This window comes from Dendrobates tinctorius, unplaced genomic scaffold, assembly GCF_039654945.1.
Source record: "Dendrobates tinctorius isolate UK_male_01 unplaced genomic scaffold, ASM3965494v1 ptg000434l, whole genome shotgun sequence".
Classification (NCBI taxonomy): Eukaryota; Metazoa; Chordata; class Amphibia; order Anura; family Dendrobatidae; genus Dendrobates; species Dendrobates tinctorius.
This window is the reverse complement of record NW_027362097.1, coordinates 8722-32706: the sequence shown is the minus strand read 5'-3', so window position 1 is coordinate 32706 and position 23985 is coordinate 8722. Positions and strand designations below refer to the sequence as shown.

The window sequence follows — 23985 nt, the reverse complement described above, 5'->3', positions numbered from 1 at the left end:
TAAAAACTGCGCTCACCACATTAACAAGGAACTCATAATGCAGCATCTTTGATAGAAAAAAAGAATTATGGGTCGAAAATGTTGAGAAACCAAATTTTGTTTGCAAAGTTAGAGAGTTCTTTTAAAGAACAACAAAAAAAAACAAAACAGTAAATCTAAATAAAATCTATATACATTTAGTATCGTTGTAATCGCAATGGCCTGATGAATTATGTTGGCAAGTCATTGTTACCCCACGATGACCTGAAAAATTATTATATTGTATATATTATTAAAATTAAATAAAATAATGTAACAATTATATTCTATTTTATATGTGAAATTAAAATATGATTAATATATTATATTGTAGATATTAAAAATAAATAAAATAATGCAATGATTATATTGTATATATTAAAGTAAAATAATATAATTACTATATTACGGTATATGGTATATATTAACATAAAATAATATTATATTGCATATATCACACTTGGAATTTTTTTCATGCTTTTCAGTATATTGTATGGTAAAATGAATGGTGTCCTTCGAAATATAAACCTTCATATGGCCGTATTAACAGAAAAATTAAAGTTATTTCTCTTAAAAGGAAAAAATAAATGTGATTTTTGCAGTACTTTGCTAGGAGACGTTTATGCTATAAGTGTCTGTATGTTGCTGCTCATTGCTTGTGATGTCAGTCGAACCATCAATTCTCATTATTGTTAGATCAGCGCTGATACCCCCCCCCCCATAATTCCCAGAACAGATGATGACCAGAACTAAAAATGTAGATGTTTAGCCCTACAGTCTATGTCTCCTGTATATATTGTCCGGTCTCTGACGTTGCCTTGCTTGTCTTGGAAGGTGGTGAGGGCACATCGTGCAGCGTGACGGCACAGATGGTCCTGGTTTGCTGTTGGAGGAGTATGAAGGAAGTCTCCCTATTATTGGGGTCGCTGTGCCAAAGTCTCCCACTGCAGACAGATCTGACCTCGCCTCGGGGGCTCATTACTGTGGAACAGGTAACGCCACAGAAAGTTCTTTTTAAAACTTATCTAAATCCTTTTTTTTCCCTCCACTTGTAGAGAAATATGCATCCAGTGTCTTGTAATTCTTTCCTTCCTTACGAAGTCTTTTGACAACTCTCCAGTTTTCGTTAAACTTGTGCCCGTTCCATTTTGGCTTCTCGGCACAGTCGGGAAATCTCGCACTTGCTGAGAAGTTCTCCTGTCCAGCACATCGAATAGAATGCTGGCTCTGATGCTTCCCTCCAATGGTTCCTCCATGAATTACTCACGCCTTTAATGTTTTGTGCCGAGCAAATTTATAGCCATTTTTTTTTTTTTTCTGCGATACTCATTTTACGTTTCTTGGTATAATATTTGTCTGTAACTCGTAAATGATGATTTCTAAGAATTCTGAGGTCAATTTCCTGTTACTGCTTATTTATTCCGCTCTGCATAGGTGTTCTATACACGTACGACTCTGATCACCTGTCCGATCTGTTTTTCTCTTCCATTTTAGGAACAGACAAATGGAAAAAGTGATCCGTTGCATGAGTTCTGTAAACGAAAGCCGAGCGCCCCCCATTGATTATTATGGGGTCAGTTTAAGTCCTCTTTTTTTTTTTTCTTATTTGGTTTCATGAATAAAGAACTTTTTCTTCCGTTCTAGAAACAAACAAACCCAATGGGATCATCTGCTGTTTCCATAACAGGTGCAACTGGATCACTTATTCCTAGAGATCGGCAAATCGATTCGTAGGGCTCTGGTGGTTCTGGATGATCAAAGCTCTACTCCAAGACTAAACCGAGGCTTAATAGAGCATTGCTTGGCCGAGCCCTTCTGCTCCTCCGTCGTGGTCTTAGCGCTCATGAAGACTCTGTTCAAGTTGAGCACAAAGATTTGCAGAATCCAGGTTTAACGGTTACTCTCTGTGGCTGGATGGGAGTCATTGCGAACCTCCTATTTTAATTAGTAGGCCTGTCGAGAGGTCATGCGTGTGTCACACCGCAAGATTAAGATAAGATAATCCTTTAATCGTCCCACCATGGGGAAATTCAGAGCATTACAGCAGCAAGGCAGGAACAAGTACATATACAGATGCATAAAGGCATTACATTGACAGTAGGTAGGTACATATACAAAAAAAAAAAAAAAAAAAGTTGATCCACACAAATCGGAAGAGGCACTGTGATAAGAACTGAATGAGTTAAATAAAATCTGCTGGACATTATTTTTTCTTCAGGGATATGACTCAGCCATTTTCCCTTGTGAACCAAGGTCAAATATTTCCTGCTTACATGGCAAAGCTGTTGTAGAAGAACAAGTTGTGTAACTATTTTTCTTTTCTTTATTGCGCATGTCGGTAAATATCTAAATTCTTTATCATAAAAGGGGAAAGCTTCACTGAGGGGGGAGAGGCGCTCAGCAGGCATCCCGAGTTGTATCATACAGCTTGTGTCTGTGTAATTCTTCTCGACGGGGCAATCAATTAGAGACATATGGTGTCCTACACCCAAGTACATCGGTCCTTTGGATGAAAGAAGTATCTAAGGGATCCCGACACACTGCGTGTTCCGACAGATGGTTTGCAACACTCCCATTCGGCGGTCACGGATCACTGGCTTGGCCTCTGGACTGCGGTCCTACAAATTCAATATGTTCTTACTTATTCTGTCTCTGTTCCTAAAATGGAAAAGACAACCAGAACATCTGAAAGGCGGCGAGTATAGTGTCTATGTATAATATAGTATGGGGTAGGTAGAAGTTATGCTATCTATCCACTTTTAAAGTGGTTTTCAGGGACTTTAATATTGGTGACCTCTATCCTTGAGATAGAGAATAGTAGATATTCGCAGGTCCAAATCCTGACAATTCCAAATGATCCATAAAATTAAGGACTTATCGGCACATCGCAACTTCCACAACTGCATGCATTGTGTTGTGGTCCTGAATGGTACCGCTGCTGGCCCTGTGAACCATGTTTCCTTCAATCAGTTGATTGATGACACTGTTGCGGCATGACGCTCACAAGGCAGCATGCCAGGACCGCATATCAAAAGAGGAGTCTGGGATGCCATCGGATAGGAGGAGGTTTGCCAGGCTCCCGTCCAGCAGCCATGGAGTACTGATCCGGCCGCTCGTCCAGGGTCCTGTGAATATTTTCCTTTTGCTCAGCTCTAGCGATACCGATTGTTGCACTACGTTCAGTGTACATTCTGACTGTATCCATAGGATGCCAGTCTACGTCCTTTCATTCTTCACTAGAAAATTCTCGCTATATATGTTTTCGAAGTAAGTATCAAGCATGATGTGCACAGAGCCCTAGTTTTTAGGGGACTCAGTTTTTTTGTTAATTGACCACTTTATATCTACAATTACTATCAAATTGATTAAGCCTTTAGGTCATATTAGGTTTAGTGATAAAAGGTACACACTTTCTGCCACTTGCAATAAACCAATCACACAATTTATACAGATCAACGCAACTGACAGAAGTGGTTTCTCCAAATTCGCCAAAGTAGCCACTGACTACTGCAGTCTCAGAATCATTCACCCCCTTCATGACAAGTGTCTTTTAGTAGTGATGAGTGAACATGCTCGGATAAGGTGTTATATGAGCAAGCTCGGGTGCTAACCGAGTGTCTTCGGCGTGCTCGAAAAATATGTTCGAGTCCGTGCGGCTGCATGTCTCGCGGCTGTTCGACAGTCGCAACACATGCAGAGATTTCCTATTTGTTAGGCAATTCCTACATGTGTTGCGGCTGTCGAGACATGCAGCTGCGGGGACTCGAACATGTTATTCGAGCACGTCGAAGTCACTCTGTTCGCACCCGAGCATGCTCAGATAACACATTATCCGAGCACATTCGCTCATCACTAGTCTTTAGTACTTTGTAGAGACCTTCTGGCTGTTATGAGCTGCTGCAAATGTGATTCATGGCCAAACACCAGCTTCTGGCAGTGTTCCTGGTGAATCTTAGCCCATTCCTACTCCAACAGAAGAATGTGGTTGGATTATGTAAACTTTAAGAATGTTAGTAAACTGGAGGCCATTGCCCATGAGGAATGACTTGACCCATTCATACTGTATCAAGATTTATTAGAGTTCAGTAGGAACTATATGAATCTGTAGCGGTGGTTAAAGTATGTCAGGTTGTATTGTGTAAATAGTAACTGCATTTTTTTGGAAAACTTTTAAAATGTCAGACTTGTGAGTAGTTCTGAGCCACGAAGGTCTTGCTGCTGAGACCTCCCCCGAGGAGCAGAAGTGCTTAGACAAACGCTGCTCTTTTCTAAGACAGGCTCAATAGAAAGTGTATACAGTCTCAGTGTAGAGCTTAGCTGAGCACTTCTCACCCTACGTTCTAGCAATTAGTCGTGGTCTTTACTCCAAAACAGACTGTTTGTAGGATCCCTGTCCAGCTGCCCTATTGGTAATGCATGGCTGGACCAGAGCTCTGCAGACCACCTCCTAGCAACTGATCTTCCCAGAACCACTTCTTATTAGCAGGCCTGGTGCCATACTTTGCGTCACGTGTCATAGATGACATTGCTTCTGACATGCCGTCAGTTAGGAAGCTGCTCTGGTCCGGCAGCCACCAACTACCGACAAGAACGCTGAACCCAAGGTCCTGAAAATTTATTTTTCCATTCTACATGACGGCAACACGAGAGAGGGGATCCGCCCAGCGAGGACAGGAAACCTTCAAGATAAAAGGGGCGGCTCCTTTCTCCGCATCAGTTGGTTTCCTGTCCTCGATGGGGAACCCTCAAGATGAAAACCTCTTGAAGAAAGAAGAGGATGCCTGGGTCGGGTGATTAATGGCAGGCATCGGTCTGCTACGCCCGTCTCCAGGTACCGGTAGTCGCCTCGGGGGCCATATATTCCTATGCCCCCCTGAGCGAGTGCATGGCCACAGCCTGTGAGGCAGATTGCCCGAGAGAAGATGGATGCCTTGGAGACCACGTGCGGTGTACCCTCCCAGACGTTGATATACCCCGTAAAAGTCCACGGAGGCCACTTTCTGTGTTCCCTCCCTGTCGACGTGCAGTGGCCATGCAGCCCGTGTGGCACATCGGTGCCCGGGCAGAAGTAATGCTCCTTGGAGGCCACATGTGTACCCTCCCTGTTGAAGCCAGACACCAGACCCCCTGGATGTGAACCCTGGAAGCAAGTACCTGTAAGCAGTGGTGGCCAGGGTGACGTCCATATTCCATCAGGTGACAGCCAGTCGGCAGGGGTCCGGAGGAAGTGGGTATGAGGGCGCAGGTGTCATGGCAGCCGAGGGCCAGGGAACGCCGCAAGAGTCCCGGGCGCGCACCGGAAGGGAAGCCGGGTACGCGCTGCTGAGGGGGGCGCGCGCACTGTGAGCGCGCATGACTGGGGCAGAGCTGTGAGGAGGCCGGGTACACCCACCTAGCGGCCGGAAGTAGTTGTGGGCAACCCGGAAGTGCGGCGCGACACCCGGCAGGCAGCAGGGGGAGCTCGCACAGCAAGCGGCCACATGACAGGGGGCGCGCTCCGGAGGAAAAAAAAAGAGAGTGCTGCTATTTAAAGCAGCAGGAAGTTCTGGCAGGCGTCACCACAACATTTTTTGGGTTGGATGTGACTGCTCTCAGCACAAAGCAGCAGCTAAGCAGTTTATAGAATGGAGAGCCCTTCGCCAGAGCACTTACAACCGCGCCAGGTGGCGAAGGAGAGGCGGTCGCGCTCAGAGAAGAGCCAGACGCCGCAGCAGCGGGAGCCGCTCAGGCAGCGCACGGGCGGATCGTCGCCACAAGAAGGAGGGGTCCCTAGTCTCTTTGGGAGACATTGAGAAGACCAGTCAGCCTCCAGATCCGGTACCCGTTCTGTGAAGCGTCGGAGTGATGAGTGAGCTTCGAGAAAGTCCAGCACTCTGTCTGTTCTCTTTCTTTCTTTCTTTCTTTCTTTCTTTCTTTCTTTCTTTCTTTCTTTCTTTCTTTCTTTCTTTCTTTCTTTCTCTTTCTCTTTCTCTCTCTCTCTTGTCTCCTCTCTCCCCTCTTTTACATACATTGGCGGGGTGGAGTATAGGAGGTCCCTAAGAAGAGTAGGGAAAAAACTAAAAATAAATGTCCTTTATGCAATAGCGCCTTAGGAGCATCCTGGAATAAAAGATTATGCCAGGATTGTATTAACAAAACAGTAGTGGAAGAGACACCATCATTCTCTGACAGTCTGAGAACCCTAATTCAAACAGAGGTTTGCAAATCAGTAAGGGCATTTCAATCAGCGGATACGGATAGCAAAACTAGAGAGAGATCCAGCCCCTCAGTGGTCTCTCAGGAGGACTCCACAGGGTCAGAGGAGGACTCAGATAAAACCTGCTATTCAGATAGTAGTTCTGACGAGGAAGATGCATTCCCAGTAGAAGCTACAGATAAGCTTATAAAAGCAATCCGGTCTACAATGGGGCTGGTAGATGAGCAAGCCAAAAAGATAGCTCATGAACTCATGTTTAGTGGACTACAAAAGAAAAAACGTAGATCCTTCCCTATTAATGAATAACTGAATGGACTCATAAAACGGGAATGGGACAACTTCCGGTTCCGGCGCTGTGATGTGAGGACGCAGGAGACAGAGCTCCGCGCTCCCCTCAGCTACAAAGACCGACAAAGATCACCCCAAGGCTGCGGGAGACAGCGGGAAGTGAGGGATAAGTAGTATTAGACGCCGGTATATGGAGCGGTACCTTCTCCGGAACGGCGGCAAGCATTTAAAGCCAGGAGCTGCTGGGGAAGACCACGCAGCACGAGATCTCAAAATGGCGGCGGGCGCGGCAGACGCGGGATACAGCGGTCTGCAGGGAGGTGAGCAGAGCCTGATGGAGGAGGAGTGGAGAAGGCAGCATGAGCAGCCGGCAGCCCAGCAGAGCAGTCAGTTAACGGACGTGCTCATAGACTATGATCGCCTGGCAGGAGCAGTGGCAGCACACCTGGCAGACAAGATAAAGGAGTCCCTGGAGGCCATGGTGGGGGTGGCGCTATCCCCCATTAAAGAACAGATCACACAGCAGGGAGCCAGAGTGGCAGAGCTGGAACAAAGATTATCTAATACAGAGGATGAGGTGACAACGTTAAAGGGGAAAATGAAGGAGATGGAGGAGGGTTCCCAGTCTATGAAAGACAAACTGGAAGATCTAGAAAACCGGTCCAGGAGAAGCAACTTAAGACTGGTGTCGTTACCGGAATCAATAACCATGCGGCAGCTGGATAACATTTGTGAAGCAGAGCTTCCCAAGGCGCTGGGCCTGACACACAGATGCAGAGTGGAAAGAGCGCACAGAGTGGGCCCTGTAAGAGAAAACACGGGCGCATGGGGAGCGGACTGGAAGGAGGGTAATGCAGGGGTGACTGGAACAGCCAGACCGCGCCAAGTCATAATAAAATATTTGGAATACAAGGACAAAGAAGAGTTGTTGCGAGCATTTAGAGGACGAAGGACCCCACTGTCTCTTCAAGGACATAAAATATTGATCTTTGGGGATTATTCGGCAGAGGTCACCCGGAAAAGGAAGTCCTTCAGCAAGATATGCACCACGCTGTACCGCAAGGGTATAAAGTTTCAACTACTCTACCCTGCTCTTCTGAGAGTGACAAAACGAAATGGATCTTTTTTTGTGACAAAGGACTTGAGAGAGGCGGAGGGATGGATGGAGGAGATGGAGGACAGAAACCTGACAAGTGAATCTCCGGAGAGGAGGGGTGGTCGACACGGGGAGAGGGAAGGGGAGGTTCGGGAGGAGGGCTGGAACGAATGGACTGAAAGGAGAGAGGAAGGGAAGGAGCCTCACATGGAGAACCCTAAGGCACGAAGATCGCCGTCACACAAGTCGGGAAACCAGGGTAGGGGAGTGCCTTGAGAGAGACTCTGGGGAGTAGGTTTGAAGACTGAACTGAGGGATTTATGAGAGGAGAGATTGACGGATAGTGGGGGTTGAAGTGGCCTCTTCTTACTGGATCCTCTCGTGTCTCCAGATGTTATTGATATTGGGGTTTTGCTTACTCTGAGGGGTAGGGGTAGGGGAGTACTAATATCTGGGGGGGATCGGGTTTCTTTCGCATTTATATTTTTATTTGATAAACTCCTCTGTTGGATGTTGAGGTATCCACAAAGCTGGGAAGAAGAAAGATTCTGGGTTCAGTAATGACAAATATTATGCATGGGAAAGGAGGGAGGGGGTGCTATATGTTGGCTAGACTACTGACCAAGAAGGCCTTGTTTGGGTTAGTTGGGTAATAAATTAATGAGGGATAGACTACGTATAATTCTTAATTAAATGGCTGAGGGAGAATAGCGGAGCCAGGAGCATCACAGAAAAAATGGGAGTGCAGAGACATTTGATTGTACAGGGGGGGATAGTTGAGGGGTTGTTAATTGTTAATGGATACAGGAAGGGTGGATGGGTACAGGGAATGCAACGGCATAAGCGTACTGAACGCTTGAAGGAAGCAAAACACCACACATATGAAAGACCACATGGCGACTTGACATATTTGAGGAATTGGGATAATGGTTAAAATAGTGACATGGAATGTAAAAGGATTGAAGTCACCACATAAACGTATGATGATATTGAGGCACCTCAAAAGATTGAAAGTGGATTTAGCATTATTACAGGAGACTCATCTACCCCAGGGAGATTTCTTTCGAATGCAAAAACTATGGGTGGGAAAAGTAGTTGGGTCAGGCTCCATGGGGCGCAAGGCAGGGGTGATGATTTTGATCAACAAAAATTTTAACCACACGATAGTGTCTCAGACCAATGACGAGGAAGGGAGGTATATCTACATCAAGCTTTCCAGTCCACAGGGAGAATTTGGTATACATAACATATATGCCCCCAATAATGAACAAACTTCTTTTTTTAACTTCATCACTCAGGAATTGGAAAAGGATACGGAACTCAAAAGGGTGGTTGGAGGGGACTTTAATGCGGTGGTATCAAGGGGGGAAGACAAGAGATATAGTAGGGATGATGGTAGGCCGATTAGAGAGGTAAAAGGGTTAATGGCCAAGCTTTTGGAGGACACAAATTTGAAAGATAGCTGGAGATTGCATCATCCAAATGACCGGGAGTACACTCACTATTCACATCCTCATGAAGCGTGGTCCAGGATTGACTACATTTTGGTTGACCAACTTTTGATGCATAGGGTTAGAGATGTGGTTATTGAGGATATGGTGATATCGGATCATAGCCCAGTGCTTTTAGACATCACTGATACAATACAGAGGGGGACAGATTATCTGTGGAGGTTTCCATCGTTTTTGCTTAGAGACAAGGAATTTGCCAAAACTCTGATCGAATGGTGGGATGATTATAGCAGTACTAATAGTGAACATGCGGCGGATGTAATGTTGTTCTGGGAAACTGCAAAAACAGTACTGAGAGGTAGATTGATGGGACATGTAGCTAAACTTAGAAAGCATACTCATAAACAATACCAAAACGCAAGCGAGGCCCTCAGAGAGAAATACGCGGGGTACTTAGCAAACAAGACACAAAGTGCGAAAGAGGAGTGGAAGGCAGCGAGACAGGAATTTCACTCTTGGGTGGGGAAAAGAGAGGACCTGATACGATCACAACAGGAAGTTGATCTACACAAATTTGGCAATAAAGCGGGGAAATTATTGGCCAATCTGGCGAAGGGACGATGACCAATGACCTTGATAACTAATATGACTAGACCGGACGGGAGCAAATCCTCAAACCCAAAGGAGATTACAGAGATTTTGAGGAAGTACGAAGCGAATTTATATAGCAGGGGGGAAGAGACGGGAGACAGGGGAAGTGATCTGTTGGGAAAAATAAAACTTTCGCAAATAAATTCGGAAGAGCTGTCTAGATTGAACGCGGAAATAACAATAGAGGAAGTACAGTCGGTAATAAGGGATTTGAATATACACAAGGCACCGGGACCTGACGGGTTCAATGGGGAATTTTATAAAGAAATGGGAGAGCAGATAGCGCCGGTTTTGACTAGAATGTACAATAAAATACTGGGAGGATGTGGAATTTCGGGACATCTCAACACTGCGTACATAAAATTGATACCCAAGGGTGATAAGAATCTAGACAATCCAGCAAACTATAGGCCAATTTCATTAATAAATCAGGATCTTAAAATCTTGGCCAAATTGATGGCCAATAGGTTGGCGGAGATAATACCAAATTTAATTTCACCGGCACAATCGGGGTTTGTTAAAGGGAGGGCAGCGGTGACAAATGTGCGGAGGGCCATGTTGGTAATGGATGCTATTAGACACAGGGATCTTCGAAAGGAGGAATGTCCAGCCATGGTCACGCTTGATGCTGAAAAAGCGTTCGACAGCGTGGGGTGGACATGGTTGGAGATGGTACTCGACAATATGGGGATAGAGGGAGCCTTTCGTACGTTTATAGGAGTATTATACGCGAATCCTCAGGCGAGGGTGGCAACGCCCGGGTTCCTGTCTCAGTCTTTCCCTTTGAACAAAGGGACTAGACAGGGATGTCCATTGTCACCCCTTCTGTTTAACCTTGCCATTGAGCCATTGTCTCGACTGTTAAATGAAGGAGATTGTTTCGAAGGCATTAGTGTTGGGAAGGAACGACTGCACTCAGCGCTATTTGCGGATGATATTATATTATTCATGAACAATCCTCAGAGGGACCTACCGAAAGTGATAAAACAGAGGAGTTTGGGAGCTTGTCAGGTTTTAAATTGAACAGAACAAAGTGTGAAATACTATTTCTCTGTGGGCAAAAGATGCCACTAATGGTAGCAGATGGAACAAGGGGGGAAATCTGTGGGATACCAATAGCAAAGTCACATCTTAAATATCTAGGAATACAGATGGGATGTACGTCAGCATCGATATATGACTTAAACTACAAACCTTTGATACAGAAAATAGAACGGGAATTGAAGTTGTGGGAAGGGCTACCGTTATCTCTGCTAGGTAGAAATCATCTCTTGAAAATGATGTGCCAAAGTTACTCTACCCAATGCAGACCATCCCCATGTTGTTGAAACATACAGACATAAATAGATTGAATAAAGCATTTTCGACATTCCTATGGAGGGGGAAAAGACCGAGAATTAAAACGGAAAAATTGATGCAATCTTTGGAACAAGGAGGCATTAAACTGCCAAATATTAGAGGATATAATTTGGCATGCCTGATGAGACATGCCATAGACTGGTTGAGGAAGACAAATGGGCATTCTGACATACGTTTGGAGAGTGAGTTTTGTAAACCCTGGGATTTAGGGGCACTATTACACACGTCATTGGCCAACATACCAAGGAACATTAAACACTCACTGGTATGTAGAGATACGGTGATGGCCTGGAAGGCAGTGAGGAAAAAATTCAAGTTGTCTTGGAGAATATCCAAGCATCTTGATATATGGAGGTTCCCAGATTTCCCAGCGGGAAGAGAAAACAAATTATTTTCAGAATGGAAGAACAAGGGGATAAAAAGGGTGACAGATCTAATACATGAGGTGGAGAATAGATGGCTGACATACCAGGAAATCGTGACAAAATATGGGCTATCCACATTTCAAATCCTCCAATACAAACAGATAGAAAAGGGGCTAATGTCACAACTGAGGGATGTTAGAATGGAATAGGTGACGAATGACTTGGACAGAATTATTATGAAAGACCGACATGAGAATTCTATCTCCGCATTATATAAAGCTTTGAGGGAGGTTTTGATTCCAATCTGCCCAGAACAGGTCTGGAGAGCATGGGCAAGACAACTGGGTGACTCTGAAGCAGGGGAGAAGATATTACAGGGGTGGATGAAGATGAGGAAGGAGGTGATTATTGAAGGTTGGAGGGACACTCAATATAGACTGATGCATAGAGCAATTTATGGTTTTAACATCCCAAATACACAACAGATAAACAGAGTGACTCAGTGCCCCAAATGTAAATTGCCAAAAACAGACCTGTTCCATGGGATCTGGCAATGCCCAGAGAGCCAGAAATTCTGGAAAGGATTGCAATTATTTATGCAAAAAGTGGGGAGTGTGGAAATTGAAATGGATCCATTGCTGTGGCTCTTTCATTATAGGAACAAGGGACAGGTAGTAAGAGGAGGAGAGGAACAGAGGCCCAAATTACCAAAATTGTTTAATGGGGTGGCTATGATAGGTAAGAGGGCTCTACTGTCCAAATGGCTTGAGGGAAGTGTGCCGTCGATGGAAGAGGTGATGGGACAGATTAAATCTTTACTCAGAATCGAACAGCTGGAGGCGGAAAGGAACAAGGAGGGTCTGACGGGTAAATTCTTTAAAAAATGGAGGCTTTTCATAGTAAGACAATGTGATGAAGAGGAAATAAGGAGAATAGTAAGGCCCTTTAAATATACTGAATGGTACCTACTGGAAGACATCCAAAACAATTTGGGGAATCTGAAGTTGGCTAATGAAGGCGAGGTGTAAGGTCCTGGTAGGGACAGGAGTTAAAAAGGATAAATGTGTGGTGATATTTTACAGAGGTGATGCTTGCAATCTGTGTTTTACAAGTGGTCTAGACCTAACATGTGTGCGAAGTTGCTAGGGGAGGGAGGAAGAGGGTTTGTTTAAGGGAGGGTAGGAAGGGAGGATGATAGGCTGAGTTATTGTCTGTTTATTGGAAAAATGACTTGTCATGTGAAATGAAGCAATGTCTATGAAAAATTGAAAATTTGAAATAAAATTTGTGTTTAAAAAAAAAAAACAAAAAACCGGGAATGGGAAAAACCAGAGAAGTCCCAGATAATCAATTCCCTAAAAAGGAGATACCCCTTTGAGGAAGAGTCATCCTCGTCCTGGGATAGAGCTCCAAAAATTGATGTAGCGATATCAAGTCGCCAGGAAATCCTCCCTGCCCTTTGAGGATTTAGGTTCTCTAAAAGAACCTCTGGACCGAAAGACAGACAATTGTCTTAAAACGGCCTGGGAGGCCTCGGCTGGGGCACTAAGGCCCGCCATCGCGGCCACTTGTGTGGCTAAGTCCCTGAAAATAAGGGTGGACAACCTGGAAGACCAGCTAGAGCAAGGAGTCCCCAGGGAATCTATTCTGGAAGTATTGCCGGCCATCAGAGCAGCGGCAGTCTTTCTCGCTGAGGCTTCAGCAGATTCAGCCAGGCTAGCAGCAAAGTCAGCGGCCTTAACCAATGTAGGGCGCCGGGCAGTATGGCTCAAATGCTGACCGGGGGACACTCAGGCAAAGATGAAACTCTGCTCTCTGCCATGTGAGGGAAATTTCCTGTTTGGACCGGCATTGGATGACGTGTTGGAGAAAGCCGGCGACAAAAAGAAGAATTTCCCAAAACAGCCATTTCAGGCCTTTCGGCGCTCCTTTCAGAAGGGCCGAAAACTCAGAAGACAGCAGTACAGGGATCGAGACAGAAACAATTCTGACAAGCGAGCCAGAGGTGGGAGAGGCTTCTATTTCGGCAAGCCCTCCAAAGACGCCAAAAAACCCTCCAAGTGACGGTCCTTCTCAGGTGGGGGGAAGGCTCTCACTTCCTCCCAGCCTGGGAGAGGATCTCATCCAGTACCTGGATCCGACAAATAGTAGAGTCGGGTCTGGAATTAAGATTCCACCACTGGCCGCCACGAAGATACATGCAGACTCCAGTACAGTCATCTCAAGAAAAACAAGAAAGTCTGGAAGGAGAAGTATTATCACTTCTAGAAAAACATGTCCTGGAAGAAATTCTGGAAAAAAGGAAGAAGGAAGGGTTTTACTTCCCCCTCTTTCTTATAATAAAGCCAGACAATTCCTGGAGGACGATTATAAATTTGAAAGGCCTCAACAAATATCTGATAGTTCCATCATTCAAGATGGAAACGATAAGGTCAGCGGTGAAGCTCCTCTATCCTCAGTGCTACATGGCAGTCCTGGATCTCAAGGATGCTTACTATCATGTCCCGATTTGGCAACAAGACCGCAAATATCTGAGTGGCGGTCCAGATAAGGTCTCAGTGGTGTCAGTTTTAATACAGGGCTCTGCCCTTTGGTGTAGCGATAGCCCCCCGAGTCTTCACAAAATTAATTGCAGAGGTCACAGCGCATCTCAGGGAAAAAGACACTCTGGTGATACCATATCTGGACGACTTCTTGATAGTGGGAAGAAATTTCTCTCACTGTCAGGAACAAGTCAAAGTAGTGATGGAGACACTACAGACTCTGGGTTGGCAACTGAACCTCAAAAAACTGGTACCAGCAATGATCCAGAATTTTTTAGGCTTAACAGTGGACTCGGTGGTACAGGAGTGTCGCCTCCCACAGGAGAAAGAAGAGAAGATCAAAAATCTAATGATGGCAACATTAAAAAAACAGAAATGACTCTGAGAAGGGCCATGTCAGTGTTGGGGTCCCTAACTTCCTGCATACCGGCAGTAAAATGGCCCTGCAAGAGAACTTCAGTGGTGTGTTCTACAAAACGACCTGAGACTTCAGGGGCAGTTAGAGCAGAAGCTCACCCTCCCGTACCCTGTACTCCAGTCACTCAGGTGGTGGTTACAGATAGAGTCCTCTCCAAGTGGAGTGCCCTGGACATACATGGCCTCCAGTGTAGTCACAACAGATGCCAGTCCTTGGGGCTGGGGAGCCCATCTAGACACACTATGGCTCCAGGATCCCTGGGTCCAGGAGGAAAGAAATCTATCCTCAAACGAGTGGGAGCTACTAGCCATCGAAAGGGCGCTGGAAGGATTGTCGACACACCTAAGAGGACATCATGTGAGAGTCCTATCAGACAACCGTACAGCAGTCGCATATGTGAACCACCAGGGGGGCACCCGTTCTCGGTCCCTTATGCGAATAGCAGGAAGGATCATGACTCTGGCAGAACACCAGTTCCTTTCATTATCGGCCCTGTATATTCGAGGCGTAGACAATCTGAAGGCAGACTTTCTAAGCAGGAACCACCTGAGGCAAGGAGAATGGTGCCTAAAAGAGTCCATTTTTCAACAGATTGTGCATATGTGGATCTCTTCGCCTCAAAAACCAACAAGAAAGTCCAAAAGTTCTGCTCCCTAAGTCCAGCAGACAGGCCGTTGGCAGTAGACGCCTTCAGGATAAAGTGGACGCCAGGTCTCATGTACGCCTTCCCTCCAATATGCCTCATTCCAGCAGTTCTGAGGAAGATCAGGGAGGACCAAGCCAGAGTAATTATGATAGCTCCTTTTTTGGCCAAAAAGACCGTGGTTCTACTGGCTGAGAGTGTTGTCGGTGACGGACCCTTGGGTGCTCCCAGAGGACCACGACCTGCTAACACAGGGTCCCTTCAATCACCCTCCGAAGTCCAGGCTGCATTTGACAGCCTGGAATTTGAAAGGTCACTGTTGGAGAGAAAAAAAGGTTTCTCAGCGGGGTTAATATCCACCTTACTCAGTAGCAGAAAACCAGTGACTACGAAAATTTATGGAAGGATATAGGGGAAATTTTTATCTACCTCCGGCCCGATACAGGAGGGAGAAGTACCGATAGGGGCAGTACTAGAGTTTCTGCAGAAGGGTTTAGAGTTGGGGTTGGCTGTCAGCACCCTCAGAGTTCACGTTTCAGCCCTGGCAGCCTTATTCAACTATGACCTGGCAAACAATAGATGGGTGGCCAGGTTTATCCGGGCCTGTACTAGAGATGACTCTGTCCCGTGTCCTATGCCTCCTCCCTGGGATCTAAATTTAGTCCTATCATCTCTGACAGAAAGCCCATTTGAACCACTAAACGCAGCATCAGATAAAGTGTTAACTTTAAAGACCGCTTTATTAGTGGCACTCACATCGGCCCGTAGGGTTGGGGACTTACACGCAGACCCACCATACACTCAGGTCATGGACAATAGAGTTGTCTTAAAATTAGACCCAGCATACCTCCCTAAGGTAGTGTCGAAGTTCCACAGGGCTCAGGAGATAGTCTTACCATCCTTTTGTTCTAACCCCGGTGACCAGAAGGAGGAGATACTTCATTGCTTAGATGTTAGGAGATGTATCCTACAGTATTTAGAGATGACAAAACCTTGGAGAAAACAGAGGGCCTTATTTGTCTCATACCAGGGAGCAAGAAAAGGCCTTAATGCCTCTAAGCAGGCTATAGCTAGATGGATGAGAGAGGCCATCATGCTAGCGTATAGTAGTGCAGGCAGGGCTGTTCCAGAAGGCCTAAAAGCCCACTCCACGAGGGCCATGGCGACGTCCTGGGCGGAGAGAGCTGACGCCTCCATCGACCAAATCTGTAAGGTGGCCACTTGGTCCTCACCTTCTACCTTTTTGAAACATTACAGATTAGACCTATCTGCTTCCTCTGATCTCACATTCGGGAGAAGAGTGTTAAGGCCCCGTCACACTAAGCGACTTACCAGCGATCCCGACACCGATATCAAGGTGTCAGGATCGCTGGTAAGTCGCTATGTGATCGCTGGTGAGCTGTCACACAGACAGCTTCACCAGCGATCAGCACAGCGATGCCGAGCGCCCGGCATCGCTTGCCATCGCTGTAAAAAATAGAATCAAAATAAAAAATATAGTTATTCTCACCTTCTGATGTCCCACGCAGCCATCCCGCCTCTCTCCACGCTCCGGTCCCAGTGATCCTTTGCACGAATGTCCGCGAGACTTTGTTATCCCGCGAGACCGTGACATCTCGCGGTCATTCGTGCAAAGGATCACTGGGACCGGAGCGTGGAGAGAGGCAGGATGGCTGAACGCGACGTCGGAAGGTGAGAATAACTATATTTTTTATTTTTTTTATTTTTTACACCTGATCGCTGGTCTCCCGCCTGTCACACACAGCGATGCGTGCTGGCCAGCGGGAGACCAGCGACCAAAGAAATGTCCAGAGGTTTCTTCCAGCGATCAGCGATACCAGCAGGGGGGCCGCTTGCTGATCGCTGTCACACACAGCGATCTCGCTGGTGAGATCGCTGTTACATCACAGAAGTTGTGACTCAGCAGCGATCTCGCTACCGAGATCGCTTAGTGAGACGGGGCCTTTACAAGCAGTGATCCCTCCCTAAGAGAATACAAATCTCTAACTCTCTCGTGGTGCCGTCATGTAGGATGGAAAAACACGTGTATTACATGTTTTTTCATGAGTCATGACGGCACCCTTATATTTCCTCCCTATTGATCACGTCATTAGTTGGGTGCATTATTAGCATTATACACTCCCTTGGTGTTGGAAATTTAGTAGTGTAAAGGATGTATTATTTATGTGTACACTAACCTGCGGAGTTCCTCTTGTGCTCTGTAAAACAACTGATGTGGAGAGAGGAGCCGCCCCTTTTATCTTGAAGGTTTCCTGTCCTCGCTGGGCGGATCCCCTCTCTCGTGGTGCCGTCATGTCTCATGAAAAAACACATTACCAGGAATGTAATACTCGTGTATCCTGCCAAATTTTTTATGGCTTTGTGAAGTAAAGCAAAGTTTTTGGAGCTCAGTTTAAGGGGAAAAAAAAGAAATAGTGGTCAAATGTGAAGAACATGGAGAGATGCAGTCTATACACCGAACCTGTGTAATTGGTTATCCTGTCCCTTTATTACTAGATATCGGTTCAGTCCTCTAGTCTAAGGCAGCTGTTCCAGAAATGCTAGGACTGCTGTAAAGTGAAGCCGCTTGCTTTATGGGAATCTAACCCACATAACAGGGTGGAGGGTAAAAGAGTTAATAAGCCAATTTGCAATCACTGGAAAGCTGTAGCGTTTGTAACCGAACCCAGACTTTTCTTGATTTTTCCCTTTGAGGGATTTAATTTGCAATCCTTTTACATAATCATCGGTGCTATTAACTTTCACGGACTACATTTCTTTGACATTGCATATATAATGCAAAATGATTTTTATGTATATACAGTACGTATATATTCTCCAACCTTCAGACTCTTTTGTTTGGAATGGGGTCTTTAAATGAAAAGAAGATTACAGCTCAAACACAGGCTCGGATACATTTACAGAAATGTCTGCTGTTGGGCAGGAAAAGGAGACTGCAATTTAGTAGTTAAGGCATACACCTCATAGCGACCAGAACTCTTGAATCTCCACAAAGACCGTCGTACGAGTAGTGAAGCGTAGATATGTCCTATTTATCATGGCGGTATTTGGACAGGATACTTCCTGCTGTGATCTTTCAGTTGTCGAAATGCTGCCACGTTGTGCTGTGCAAAAGGATGAAAACCGCAGCACAAGATGATGACATAATGCGGATTTCAGATTTGCAAATTTCTGAAAATTTCCTTTGCAGCCTATGCATGAAGTTTCGTTTCAATAAAAGAAACTGGAAATAACTGTTTCTTCTGGCTCATGAGAAATGTGATCATTGCAGCCAATCATCAGCCGCTGGTTGTCTGCAGCGCATCACATGACACTCCCACTTATCTGGGAAGTGATTATTTTTCACCTCCTTTTTGTCCCCATTATTAAGGAGTTGTCAAAAGTTTCATAACCCATTTAAATCTCATCAGCAATGCTGCTATTGTAATACATGGCTGATAATCTGCCCAGAAAGTCTGCAAAGTCTGCTTCTGTGCCCTCCATCACAGCCATTTTCGACATCGAGAATGGATGAGCTTCACCAGTCTTTCCGGGAGGTCTGAAAATTTTCCTTACATGCCATGTATACGTACTGTACCATAATCGGTGCAGTGTGCCTTCAGTTTCAGTCAATAAATGAGAAGCTTTGGAGCCTTTTACCAAAGACATTCAATGATTAGCCAATGGCCCATCAGCTGCATGGAATACACTGCCAATCTTGGAGGAAAAATTACAGGCTCTGCCCCTGCACCAGAGCCAGAGAATAAAAGGCTAAATCCATCTCTCCAAAGCCAGTAAATAACCGACCTGCGCCAAATCAGAAATTCACGGGATGACGCTCACTTCTTAGCTTCTTTTTCATTTTTAGTATTTGACCAGCCAGATCTCCTCCAAAACAACCGATGAATGATCAGTCACACATCCACTAATACAACCGATGAATGACCAGACTGATGTCCACCAACACAACCGATGAATGACCGATCAATCTGATCTCCTCCAACACAACAGATGAATGACCAGCCTGATATCCACCAACACAAACGACGAATGACCAGCTTGATATCCAACAACACAACCGATGAATGACCAGCCTGATATTCACCAATACAGTTGATGAATGACCAGCCTGATTTCCACCAACACAACCGATGAGTGACCATCCTGATACCCACCAACAAAACCGATGAATGACCAGCCTGATATCCACCAACACACCCTATGAATGATCAGCCTGATATTCACCAACACAAACGACGAATGACCAGCTTTTGATATCCAACAACATAGTTGACGAATAACCAGCCTGATATCCACCAACACACCCTATGAATGACCAGCCTGATATCCACCAACACACCCTATGAATGACCAGCCTGATATCCACCACCACAACCGATGAATGACCAGCCTGATATCGACCAACACAACCGATGTATGACCAGCCTGATATTCACCAACACAGTTGATGAATGACCAGCCTGTTATCCACTAACACAACCGATGAATGACCAGCCTGATATCCACCAACACAACAGATGAATGACCAGCCTGATACCCACCAACACAAACGACGAATGACCAGCCTGATATCCACCAATGCAACCGTTGAATGACCAGCCTGATATTCACCAATACAGTTGATGAATGACCAGCCTGTTATCCACTAACACAACCGATGAATGACCAGCCTGATATCCACCAACACAACAGATGAATGACCAGCCTGATACCCACCAACACAAACGACGAATGACCAGCCTGATATCCACCAATGCAACCGTTGAATGACCAGCCTGATATTCACCAATACAGTTGATGAATGACCAGCTTGATTTCCACCAACACAACCGATGAGTGACCATCCTGATACCCACCCTATGAATGACCAGCCTGACACCCACCAACACAAACGATGAATGACCAGCTTGATCTCCACCAACACAACCGATGAATGACCAGCCTGATATTCACCAACACAACCCTTAAATGGAAGCCTGACCTCCACCAACACAACCGATGAATAACCAGCCTGATATTCACCAACATAACCGATGTATGACCAGCCTGATATCCAAAAACAACCATTAAATAGCAGCCTATCCTCCACCATCACAACCGATGGATTACCAGTCCGACCTTCTAAAACACAACCGATGAATGACCAGTTTCACATCCATCACCACAACTGATGAATGACCATCCTGACCTCTAGCAGCACAGCCAATGAATGACCAGCCTGAGAGTCTCCAACACAACCGATAAATGACCAGCCTGACATTCACAAACACAACCCCGGTAAGGAGCGTGATGTTATACACCGGAGGTACGAGGGGCCGGATGTTGTACACAAGTGGGAGGGAGGGGAGGAACCAGGTGTTAAGCGCCAGAGGTGATGGGACTGAATTAGAAACTTCAATACAATAACTGAGTTGTGTCTCAATACTTTTCTCAACATAATTAATATTAGTAGTAGAGTAATCACTTTTTCTTTTCATTCATATCATGCTATTTCATTTTAGTGCTATACTTCAATGACTGATTATATTCGTTTTCCTTGTCTTTTACTTTCCTGCTTTTTATTTTTCTTGTCGCAACATTTCAGATTTGAAACTATGAAAGCTCGATCAGCATCTGGGACTGTTCAGTCGACATAAGCGCAGTGTTTACAAGAAATTAGCTTACCGCAAGCATTTCATTTGGAAATATCAAGGATTTATTAGTTTTCTGTTTTCAATTCTTGACCTTTCCCTTCCATCTGGTTTTAACAAACCAACATTTTCAGAGAGAGGAGAAACTGGGGAATATTGGGGTAAAAAAAAGATAATTTTTTTTTTTAAATGAGAATTTGTTCCATTCAAGGTGTTTTGAGAACGAGCATTGCAAAAGCAGATTCATGCTGATCTGTGTGTTCACTGGTGACCATCGCATGTTCTTCATGTGTTCACCAGCTGTGTCGTTCACCGAGCTGGGTCTGCTCCATAGTGGCAGAACTGAATACGGCTCTGTTTATTGTTCATTAGTCTCGCTCATGCTGATTTATTGCCCTGTTTTTGAAATCCCACTAACATTTGGAGGATTATGTCCAGTTCTGCTCTCTCCAGTCCTATCACAGTACCATGGACTACTCACTATGAGAAAAGTAAAAAAAAAAAAGCCTAAACGAGAACTTTTTTTATGGGAAAATATTGTAATTTCATAAATAGTCTTTTGATTCCACCCAGAGCTTTATTGATGTGTATTTTTTGGAATTGCTGGGTGATGGCTGATATGGTTACCATTACAGCTTCCTTAGATTTGTTTCTACCATTCCTGATTTCCAAAAGTATCGTTCTCCGTTAGTGCAGTAATTAATTGAAAAAAAAAATAAATCAGCTGTTGACATTAACAACAGTAGAGATGGAGTCTTTTCGGCAGCCTCTAAATGAGTTCTAAGAAATGCTTAAATTGTAGGGTACCCATGTTGGGAATCTCGGTATTAGGCGATGATACATAGACAATGATGACACACCAAACAGATCTGTGGGGCTCCATCTTGTAGATAATCGGAAACAACCAGAAGCCCGCTATACCCAAAAGATTGCTGTCAGACAAATGACTGTTCGGCCAGCAGCTATCTCAATCAACTACCACACACGAGTGCCCACTTTGACAAACGCAGGGATGTGGAGTCGGTAAGCCAAGCCTCCGACTCCTCAATTTTCATGACTCCAACTCCACAACTCCGACTCCCTCATACCAGGGCTATGGATTCGGTAAGCCAACACTCCAACTCCAACTCCTCAATTTCCATGACACCGACTCCAATTCCATCTCTATCAAAATGGGCTCCAACTCCACGACTCCGACGTAACGCTCCAGTGTTCTGTAAAAGAGCCACTTATAGACTTCTGTGGCCTCAGCTTATCTCTTTGAGAATAAAAGGATTGGCAGTCCAAACTCGGTCATTTCGGATTCTTACCTGCTTTGGTAATCATCTATTGGGGTCCCCCATACATATTAAACTATAGCCCTAATTCTTCCATATAGGCCTGTTTGACTTTGGCCAACGCTTGTCTAGTGTGTATGGAAGACTGTAGTGCACAGTGTCAATCACTTTCTCCTCTAGCCATGATGTTGGCATGATAGCTACTCCAAATGTCACCTAAACCCCATCCAGTTGGCTTGTTGGGAATGGCTCTGTGTCCAAACAGAACCGCGCTATGGAAGCAGCGTTTCTATAGGACTTAGAGAAACATCATAGTACTGTACAGCCACTCTTTGTTTCAGTAACTCCTTCACCTGTGGATGGCTCCTGGACAGAGTTATATTGATGTAAGTCCTAAAAGGTGAAAGTTATTACCGTACTAGTGATGAGATAACGTGCTGGGATAAAATGTTTTCCGAGCATGCTCGGGTGCAAAACAAGTGACTTCGGCGTGCTCTAAAAATATTTTCGAATCCCCTCGGCTGCATGTCTCGCGGCTGTTCAACATTCATAACACATGCAGGGATTGCCTGTTAGGCCATCCCTGCAAGTGTTGCGGCTATCGAACAACCGCAAGACATGCAGCAGTTAAGGCTCATATTAGGAACATATTTTTTGAGCATGCCGAAGACACTCGGTTAGCACCCGAGTATGTTCGGGTAACATCTTATCTGAGCATGATTGCTCATCATTAGTTATTTCGAGAGAAGGGATCACTTGGACCCCACTGTTCCCAATGCCTGGTCTCTAAAAATGTCCCGTGTTAATGACATGATGTGGTCACCACTACATTCTAATGAGGCATTTTCTAAGCCCTGTTCTTGGAACTAGTACTTTGGAGATGAGCCCTATAAAGAATCCATGACTTCTTTTTATTTAGCATGTTGGCATACGCTTGCAATATGCCATCATGGTTAGCGGTTGAAATCACTTTTTCTAACACATTTTCAGCTATTAAAGGGGTTGTTCATGTTTGGACCTCAATTCTGAAGTCAATCTATTATTATTATTAGTTATGCTTTGCTTATATAGCGTCATCATATTCAGCAGCACTTTAAAGACATCATCACCGCTGTCCCCATTGGAGCTCACAATCTGAATTCTCTATCAGTATGTCTTTGGAGCGTGGGAGGAAACCAGAGATCCTGGAGGAAACCCACGCAACCACGGGGAGAACATACAAACTACTTGCAGATGTTGTCCTTGGTGGCAATTAACCCTAGGACCCCAGTACTGCAAAGCAACAGTGCTAACTACCTTGCTGCCCATAAATGTAACCGTGACTATTGAGTGAGCCCGTGCACGTCTAGTCTGCCTATGACCGCATGTATGCAAATGGCATACTTGTGGTCCCTTTTAAAGACTGCAATATTAGACCGCTTGGCAGCCCAGAAGAGCTGAGGGAAGATTTCCAATGAATCTTCCCGGATCTATAGAAAACACAAGGTCACTCCTTGTTTCTGAAAGAAAATGAGATCTAACATGCCGCTGGAGTTAGTTTACCAGGAAAAGTAAGGTTGTGGAGTCCTCCCACAGGAATCTATCAGAAAAGTAAAGTTTTGACATATCTATAAGCTGACTCTACGTTGACTCCTATAGGAGTAATTGTGATGATGGTGAATATTTATGGATGTGACCTATTTCGTATAGTACCACGGTCTTATCTGTATGAATAACATACTAGGTTCAGTTTTCTTTATAAACTTGGTTTCTTATAACTATTGATTTATGTAGTGTATACCGTACTCTCGATTAAGAAACACTTTGAGGCCAATTTATCAAGATTAGTGCTTCCTACTCTAGACTTGAAGAAAAACCCACTGAATTAAGATGCGCCAAACTTCTTACCGAGCTGAAGTAGATTTCTGCGATAATTTATGCCACTTTCTTAAAGTAAATTAATAGAAATCTGTCATGAAAAAATACTATTAACCTGAATCTGCAGGTAAATAGCTGTACAGACACGGCACCGAGAGCCCCACTGCCAGGA

The 23985-nt window shown here is 44.9% G+C and overlaps 1 protein-coding gene across 2 annotated transcripts in view; it reads left to right on the top strand.

The window, feature by feature from the left end:
• THADA (THADA armadillo repeat containing) overlaps positions 1-1408 on the top strand; it is a 102856-nt gene extending 101448 nt beyond the window's left edge. Inside the window, exon 21 of one of the 2 annotated variants that reach the window (XM_073564199.1) lies at positions 853-1408. In XM_073564199.1, the coding sequence (XP_073420300.1) occupies positions 853-1073 (221 nt within the window). In that variant the 3' untranslated portion in view covers positions 1074-1408. The remainder of the gene's footprint in view (positions 1-852) is intronic. The other variant, XM_073564200.1, reaches the window with a different exon arrangement.
• Positions 1409-23985: the final 22577 nt, after the last annotated feature.